The sequence below is a fragment of the Giraffa tippelskirchi genome, chromosome 7 (genome assembly GCF_054371585.1).
Source record: "Giraffa tippelskirchi isolate mGirTip1 chromosome 7, T2T-mGirTip1v1.2.pri, whole genome shotgun sequence".
Taxonomy (NCBI): Eukaryota; Metazoa; Chordata; class Mammalia; order Artiodactyla; family Giraffidae; genus Giraffa; species Giraffa tippelskirchi.
The window spans coordinates 4,483,834-4,493,088 of NC_137281.1; the positions used below are offsets into that span (position 1 = coordinate 4,483,834).

General features: G+C 45.3%; 1 protein-coding gene across 1 annotated transcript; it reads left to right on the forward strand.

Moving 5' to 3' along the window:
• Positions 1-6,465: 6,465 nt before the first annotated feature.
• LOC145515157 (uncharacterized) lies at positions 6,466-8,887 on the forward strand. Its single transcript, XM_081514887.1, has 4 exons — positions 6,466-6,732; positions 7,065-7,145; positions 7,380-7,457; positions 7,740-8,887. Exons 1-4 carry the CDS (start codon positions 6,516-6,518, stop codon positions 8,207-8,209), a joined length of 846 nt encoding a protein of 281 aa, XP_081371013.1. The 5' UTR covers positions 6,466-6,515; the 3' UTR covers positions 8,210-8,887.
• Positions 8,888-9,255: the final 368 nt, after the last annotated feature.

The window sequence follows — 9,255 nt, forward strand, 5'->3', positions numbered from 1 at the left end:
AAATAATACAAGTATAGGTATGTAATTTTTATTTATTTATTTAATTTCATCTGTTTTGGGTCTCATTGCTGCATCAGCTTTTCTCCAGTTGAGGTGAGCAAGGTCTATTCTGTAGTTGTGGTTCTTGGGCTTCTCATTGTGGTGGCTTCTCTAGTTGCTGGCAGGGGCTCTAGACTCGTGAGCTTCAGTAGTTTCGGTGCTCCAGCTTAATTACTCTTCCCACTCCACACCACCACCTCGCCCCATCCCCACTCCCGGGCATGTGGAATTTTCCCCTGCCAGGGATGGAACCTGCCTCCCCTGCATTGGCAAACTCTTAAACCACTGGACTGCCAGGGAAGTGTGTGACTATGTAATTTTAACAATATATTTTACATCTTAAATGCCGTGGTCGGAGCACAGGATGTAAAAAGGATTTCCAGATCAAGTATTTCAGAAGGGAGTCAGTTTATTAAGAAGAAACAGCAGAGATAATGAGGGCACTGCAAGCATAGCAGGCTGACCTCCTGTCAGACCAGGGAGAGTCGATGCTTTTCCCAGGTTAAGAGCAAATTTTTATAGTCTCGAGACAAAAAACTCCTGCTGAAAGGGTAGCATAAGGGGACTGGCTAGGGCACTATAGGATGAGCACTGGGGTGGTTATTTTTCCCTCATATGGGGGTCAGGGACCTGGCTGATATGAATCAGGGAAGCTCTTGGGAAGAGTTATAGTGGGGCTCAGTCAGTTCCAGAGATGACTGTGATTCGGGCTCAGCATCTGTGCCCTTGGCATAGGGCTCCACATTCCCCCCTCTTCTTAACAATGAGCCAAATCTTTGGCTCCTTAACATCCTGCTCATATCTAACTGACTGACTGTCCCCATATTGGGTCATGGGGACCCAGGTCATTGGGGAAAGGGGCGGTGACCACTCTGGCTTCTTCAGGCTGGGCAGGGGCAACGTGGGGGCCTGGGTCCCAATGCCCATTCTCTGTCAAGGTGCGTTTATGGAGGTAGACAGTGTCCACGGAATGATAGGGTGGCTTGTTCCAGCGTGTTCTGTGTGCAAAGCAGCTGGTATCCTTGTTGTAGCATCACCTGGAACTGAATCCTTTGAATCTGTTGGGAGATGGAGTTAGATAATGTGTTAGTGCTGCAGGAGCCAAACAATGAACAAAGGCTATCAGAACTAATGGTCCCAAAAAGGGCAACTGCCATGTCCAAGGGCTTTAGGCTTATAGACGAGATGAGGCTCAAAAGCCAGCTAGGGCTCTGACTGCTCTCCGTTTATTTATTTATTTATTTATTTATCAAAAATATCAATCATTTCATTAAAATGGGTTCATTCATACATACACCTTTATCTCCTTAAATATGAAAGTGTATTGTTAGTCAAGCCTTCATATTTCTCATAAAGACCCAGGCTACTCAAGGGTAGAGACTGTAGAACAAAGGTGTGTGTTTTAGCTCTCGGTCATGTCCGACTCTTTGTAACCCCATGGACTGTAGCCCGCCAGGCTCCTCTGTCCATGAAATTCTCCAGGCAAGAATACTGGAGTGGGTTGCCAGTTCCTGCTCCATGCTCTCCGTTTAAATCCTCTTTCAATCTGATGCTTTTCTTTAGAATTTGAAGATCTTCTTCAACTGAGTTGGAGGTACTAAAACGAAAGCAGCAAGTCTCAGTTACTAGCACACAGACACAGTTGGCCTCAGCTGGGGTCATAACATAAAGGACTCTTCTATTTTGTACCTTCACTAGGGATCCCAGGACCACTGTTTTGCCTCCATGACCTTCCAAGATTCCTGGACCAAGACGGTCATATTGCGAATGCTCCTCTCCAAGAGGGATATGCCTGCAAACCAGAAAAACTATGGATTATTTCAGGCCTTTCAAGAACAGGGTTATCATGAGCATGTACCACCACCATGCCTCTAGCAATCAGTGGTTCCTCTCTGTCTCTCCTGAACAGGTCTGAAGGCTTCCTCGAGGAATGATCCAGGATTGGGAATGTTCCCTGAGGAGGCAAGTCCTTTGGAGTCATAAATGGATGCCTCTGGGACCCCAGGAATAATCTTTGCAGGTGCCCCTCCAGTACATGGGAAGATCTATATATACCTCATTATCACATAGAAATGAAAATCCCATGCCCCTTAAGGATACCCCCTTTGTGTGTCCCCAGAGCCAGATCTTGACTTGTTGGGGGCTTTCCTCTGGAAATAGGCTGGGATCCCAGGGTCTAGGATTACATTGTGAAGGCTGAACTCCAAAGAAATAATCATCTATACACAAAGGGGAGAATCTGGGTTCTGACTCATTATGAGGGTAATGGGGGATTGGCGTGACAGATTTCTGAATATTATTGGACTATATCATGTTTGGGGGGAGAAACTCGTTGGGAGGATAAGCTGTGTAGGAGTTAGCAGTCACATCGATGTCTTCATACTTAGTTCCCAGGGTGGAGCTGTTTATTGGGAGGTGGTCTTCATAAACACAGTCCTTTGTTGCATTTTCCCCAACTTTCCTAACACAAAGTAAGGTTACCTTTATGTATATAAGGTTCCTTTCCTTCTGACCAGGGACCCCATTCCAGGCAAATCTGATTGAAATTGAGAGTATAGTTACCAAGAGAGTCACTTAACCAGCCCAAGATATGTCCCCATCCATACAGGTTTATAAAACAAAGTTGTGTCTTTCCCAAGAGCTTGGAGGTGGTGGCTACACGGCCAGCTAGACCTGAGGCAAATGAGTAAGGGTCCACCTGCTTTTGACTTCTGGGGAAAAGATAATCCTTCCCATAATACTGGCCTGATAGACTGTATAGTTGTTTGACAGAGAAGGGGACAGCCAAGAGGTAGAGTTCCTCCAGGTCTGGAGTTCCCTTGGTGGATATAGAACCATCAGTTGTACTAGTTAGTTTTGCAACCTGATTTATAGTGAGTGTCAGTGGATGGTGGGGATGTGGAGAAATAAAAGGAAAAAAGCAGAGTCCAGTAACTATAAGGAAGAATGTCATATTCGGGGAAGCAGAGGCAGGGTGTGAATTCATTTTGTGACGATACGCAGAACAGGTGGGCAAGCACAATGAGAAAGATCAGGAGATACAGCAGGCCTATTGAACTAAGACTCTATAGGGTCTAAGTTCAACAGCTGATGGACTTCTTGTGGTGAATAGTCTTGAGAGTCCCCTAGGAGGACTTTGTCCCAGGTTAGTTCTAATATGTATTTTCTCTGGTAGTGTAGGGGCCTCAGGGGTAACTGAGGTTCCAGGTAATTTATGTCTTACAGGAGTGCCCAATAGAAGTCAAACCCAGAAGGGGAAATAAAAAGCTGATGAATAGGGGTGCCCAGGAAGAGCAGCTTTAGGAGTAGTCTTAAGGTGTACACGATTATTAGTAGGAAGTGAGCTTACTGGAGTCAGATCCGGGCCCCTTCTGAAATGCCCAAAATGTCCTAGTGAGATGATCTCTGGAATACCAGGGGACCAAGTCAATACCAGAAAGGGTGATAAGTGCCAACAGAAGAGAAGTCACTCAGCCAAATGCAAGGAAAATGGCAAAGGTGAAAATCAGTTTTTCAAGATCTACAAACGTAAGGAGGGGATATCACCGGATTGTTTTCTGAAAAGGAAACAGAGGTCTTCCAGAGGGTTCACAGCTGTATGCAGGGGCCCGTGATCATTCTGTTTCGTTGGATGTTGTTCCTCAGGGGGAGGAGCTCTTTTCAGTCTGGTTGTGTGAATCCTGGGGCTGAAACCTTGGGCCTTTGCCGCCGTGGGGGAGGTCATTAGGACTTGGTGTGGCCCCTTCCAGGTCGAGCTTAACAGCTTCCGGTCCTGTGGAAGAGGTGTAACATATACCCAATCACCACCTAGTAATCTTTCAGATGTCTCTGAGAAACCGAATCAGGTTTGGGACTGTTCTGGTCTTGATATTTCCGTATATTTTTTAGGGTTCATCCTAACACTGGGAGATATTGAGCCCAATAGAGAGTTTCTGGATCGACCTGGAGAGCTGTCCTCAGAATGAGTCTTCCATATAGGACTTCATAGGGGTTCAGGTGGTCCTAGATCTTGGGGTTGTTTTGGTTCTCAAGAGGGCAATGGGAAGAAATCAACTCATGTTCAATGAGTCTCCATGAGCTTTTCTTCTCATATAATTTTATTTATTTTTGTCTGGCTCGTGTTTAACTGGGCAACTACATGGAAGGCATAGACTGAGTGTGAAAATATTGTCAGAAGTTTCCAGAAATAAAACTGTATTTTTTTATTTCAGATGTATTTTTTATTCCTGGTGGCCTGGGAGTGACCTTTGAGTCATCCCAAAGAGTCCTTCCCGGTTTCAGGGAATCACTGAACGGTGAGTCACTGGGTTGGTTCTGAGAATTTCTTTCCTGTCTTTTCCTGCCCAAGTGGAATTGTGTCTTGTCCCAGGGTTTTTCCTTAGCAATGCTATTAACAGAGGAGACTTCCAAACGATGGGACAACTCCCCACAGATTCTAGATCTGATGGGGTGTTGGGACTAAACACAACAACAGCAGATAGACATAGGATATCTTGGCGGTTTCTTTCCTGTTTATGGCAGAATTCTCTTTTCTTTTTCTTAATATCCATTATGATCATATTTTTTGCCATCTGTGCAATAAGATATTTTTCTGTTGTTTGTATTGTATTTCCATTAGATTCTATTTATTTTGTAGCTTACCCTTTCTCTCTTCAAAGGCGCTCCCCAAGCAGAACATGACTGGGCATTTGTACTCCCTCAATCTGAATTGACTTCCAGTGGCCTAGGAGTTGCCTCAGAGTCATCCCAAAGAGTCCTCCCATATTTCAGGAAATAGCCAAACAGTGAGTCATCCAGCTGATTTCAGGAATTTCTTTCTTTCCTATCTTTTCATGGCCAAGTCCCCTGGTTCCTTGTCGCAGTTTGTGCCTCAGCAGCGTTATTACCAAAGGAGGCTTCCAAGCTCACTATAGGACAATCTCTTACAGTCTATACTCCCCATTAGGTCCTAGATGCTGTTGGTCCCAAAGCATAGCAGTGGGTTTCAGACAGCAGAATTCAAACCAATGTTTGTGATTCATTTGTGTCAATGCACTGGACTGTTTGGTTTTAATTCCTGAGCCTATGTTTTTCTTTCCTTTATCAATGCTCCCGTGAACACATTTGGGCAATCTCCTTGCTATTATAAACAGAAAATGAGGAGCTGAATTGCTAAAACATCTTTTTCATGAATCTTCAGGTTTAGTTCCTGTGAACTGGTTAAGATAAAACACTCTAACTTTAGAGGAGAATCTCCAGTTCCCACTTCATAGTCATACTGGGTAACTTTTGAATTTTTGCTTGCACATGAAATCATGGTGGTGTCTTTATTCATAATTACTTTGTTATTAGCAATGCTGTATACAATGTAACATAATATTCATCATTCAGTTCAGTTCAGTTGCTCAGTTGTGTCAGACTCTTTGCGACCCCATGAACCGCAGCACGCCAGGCCTCCCTGTCAGTCATCAACTCCCGGAGTCCACTCAAACCCATGTCCATCGAGTCGGTGATGCCATCTAACCTTCTCATCCTCTGTCGTCCCCTTCTCCTCCTGCCCTCAATCTTTCCCAGCATCAGGGTCTTTTCAAATGAGTCAGCTCTTCACATCAGGTGGCCAAAGTATTGAAGTTTTAACTTCAGCATCAGTCCTTCCAATGAACACCCAGGACTGATCTCCTTTAGGATGGACTGGTTGGATCTCCTTGCAGTCCAAGGGATTCTCAAGAGTCTTCTCCAACACCACAGTTCAGAAGCATCAATTCTTTGGTGCTCAGCTTTTTTTATAGTCCAGCTCTCACATCCATACATGACTACTGGAAAAACCATAGCCTTGACTATATGGACCTTTGTTAGCAAAGTAATGTCTCTGCTTCTTAATATGCTGTCTAGGATATGAGTTTATTAACCTGTAAATTGTTTTTTCAATTTTTTTCCAATTGATTGTGAATCACTTTCCTTTTGTTTGGAATTGATAGAAAAAAAATTTTTATATGTGGCTACAATTTCTTTCTGAATAATGTGCTTCCATTTTGCAACTGGTTTTAATGATATTTTCAGACAGACTATACCACTTCATAAGTTACAAGAAGTAATTTTAATGTAGGAACTTTGTTTAAATCCTGGCTCAAAAACCGACCAAACAAAACCCCAATAAAATGTGTTTGAGTATATAACGACTTGCATTAAAGTTTATCAGCTCCATTTCCAACCCAACACCCACCCAAAGGAGAATTTTGAAAGTGATGATTCAAGACTGGAAAAATATTGAACAAGCTGAAATTGTCTAGACGGTAAACAAAAATTCACCTTATTGTCCTGTATCAGGTTCCCCAGTACAACTTCGAACAAGGCTCCTAATCTCACGAGAAGAAGGCATAATCCAATCAGCCAATAGGAACAAGCCACGCCCCCTGAGGGTCTAATAAAGGGCAGGTTTATCCAGCCAGTCTTACTCCGAACTTCTCTGAGAGCAGACTCTTCGTTTGGAGCTCTAGATGGAATCTGGCACAGAAGACCTGCACCCCCACAGCCCTTCCATGGAACAACCCACTGATCAGACCCTCTCTCAACAGGACTCTTTTGAAGAAAAGAGCTCTGATGTGGAGGAGAAACTCTCTGAAGGGAAAGGTGAAATAGTCTCTTCCCAACTCCAACAGAACTCCATGGAAGAAAGGGGCTCAGATGGGGAGGAGAAACGATCCGAAGAAAAAGGCAAGACCTTCTCTTTCCACTTAGACAGCCACGTCCAGAGGCCAGATAGGAACCTAAGCTTTTTGGTCTGGGACAGAAAAGAGGAATGGAATCAGGGACATCTAATTTGTGGATATTTTATTTGGAGATTGGTGGTAGGAGACGAACCCCAGTCCTATGAGGGCTCTGAGTACTGTGGCGATGATCCCCCAGAACCGTATGGCTCTGGTTCGCATAGGACGGGTCTGCGGGGCCTCAGTTGAGATATTTGCCCAAACATACAGGGGAGGGATGGACTAAACACTTAAGTGTCCCTCAAGGAGCTCAGTCATCTCATTCCCTCTTTTTTCCAGGGTCAGAGCCTGAGATGGATGAGAAAGAGAATTCGAAGGAAAACGAGACCCAAGACGGAAACAGGCGCACTGCTCCTTCAGGTAAGACTTCATTTTTCTGGAGAAGAGGGACAGGACATGGGGTGCCTCAGTCTCCCTGGGCAGGGAACTAGGTGAGCTTTGGCCCCCAGGCCTTGCCCATCCTGAACTCTAGGATGCGTAGCAGGCAAACCAACTTTGGTCGCCATCTTGGCTTCTTGTGTGTCGGGGATCAATCAGCTAGGTTGCCAGGTGCCAGTTGCATGCAGTCACTCAAAACTCTCACCTGATCCACAGATTCAGAACGCGGTTCCAGTTCCGAGAGTTCCAGAAAGCGGAAGATGGATTCCAGGGACCACACCTGCGATGGAACAGGTAGGATCTTACTTTTGGGTCTCGAGGTGTGCGAAGAGAAAACGGGTGACCTGTCCAGGATGTGGGCACAAAGGGGGTTGTCCAACGGCTGAGGGCGCTTAGACTCTGGGATCCAGAGAGCACCTGAGCGCCCAAGATGGGCATAGCATCACCTCTTTCTAGAGCTGAAGGTGTGGCGCAGGAGAGGTGGGGTGTACCTGAAGGTGCGTGGTGAGGTCCCTGGAATGGGGGGTCCTTGGGAATTGATGTGGCAGGTCTCTCACCCACATGCTTTGTCCGTAGGGGCCTCTCCAGATGAACCCAGTGTGACTTCGGAAAACAAGAAACGGAAGGTGGTTGAGTCTGGCCGCAGCAGCTCCAGCGAAGAGACCCGGGATGCTCGCTCCAGGAGACCCCACCGGAGGCGCCCTGGACGCAGCAGGAGGCCCAGATCCAGGTCCCCCGAAGACCAGCCGCCTCCGCTCCGTAAAAGCCTCGTGACCTTCCTGCGATATATGTCCGAGGCCGTTTATCAGAGCATAGTCCACATGCAGAAGCAGCAGGGCTATTCCCCGCAGTGCTGGCAGCGGCTGGTCCAACTCCGGGGCCCTCTGTGGGCCGCGGCGCAGACCATGTACACCATGGCCAACCAGGCGGCCTATGCCTTCCCCGCCGAGGGCTGGCTCTCCCCGTCCCCAGCACAGGGTACCCGAGGGCCAACCAAGGATGGAGGAGAAGGACCAAGCTCCGAGGCCAGACCACCTCTTCCCTAGAATGTCAGAGCGTCAGAAGCAGCTTGATTTGAACCAGGGGGACCCAAGCCTGCTCAGCAGAGACCGCAGCTCTGACAGTGAAAGCCAAGCCTTGAAACCTCCTAGATTCTCCAAGATGACCAGCAGGGCCGACTGTTCATCACAAACCTGGGGTAGCGATAGGAAAGGAACTTGAGAAATGGACTCAGAATGGTGAAATCTGGGTTTCCTTGAGGACTCAGATTACAAAGTTTAAAATTCATGCTAGAAAATGCATGTACTTTGAGTATCTTGGAAAAACCAATTTGGTGTATTAATAACCACCACCCTTCCTGCCTACCTAACCCCTACCCCCGCACTCCCAGGTCCCTTGCCTCTCTGGAGGGCTAAAGCTGAGGTGCATGTACCACACTGGCATTATTTTATAATGAGAGCAAATATCAGGATGTAATTCATATGTATTTGCACACTTTGAAGTGTAGCACTGGAAACATATTAATATGCTCCCCCTTTTTTTTTTCTGAAAAAGCACTAGATCTTTCCTCATTCACCTCCAGTACATGGAGGCAGATATTCACAAAGCTTGAATAAGAATCTGTCTTGGGAAATGTTTATAGTTTTCAGTTTGATGAAACGACGGTGATGCCACCACATATTTTTGTTTAATTTAGATAAAACCTGAGTTAAGATATATGAAAAGGTTTCTTGACCTTGTGTGTTTATTCTTATGTACCTACTTTTAGATTTTCTCCTAATTCATAGATTTCAATTTGCCATAGTTTCATAGAGGATATTAAATCTCATATATATATTGTTGTTGGCTTTATATATTGTTGCATTTAATTCCATATAGTTTTGATTTGCATTTTATACTGGGATGATGTAGTCTCAGCATATAAATGTATATAATTTTTATGTAACAAAAATGAAATTAAAGTTTAAGAAATCTATTTGAGCCTTTCTCGTCTTATTTCCATATCACTTAGTGACAAAGTAAACAGTAATGTTTTGGGGGAAGGAAATGGCAACCTACTCAAGTATTCTTGCCTGGGAAATCCCATGGACAG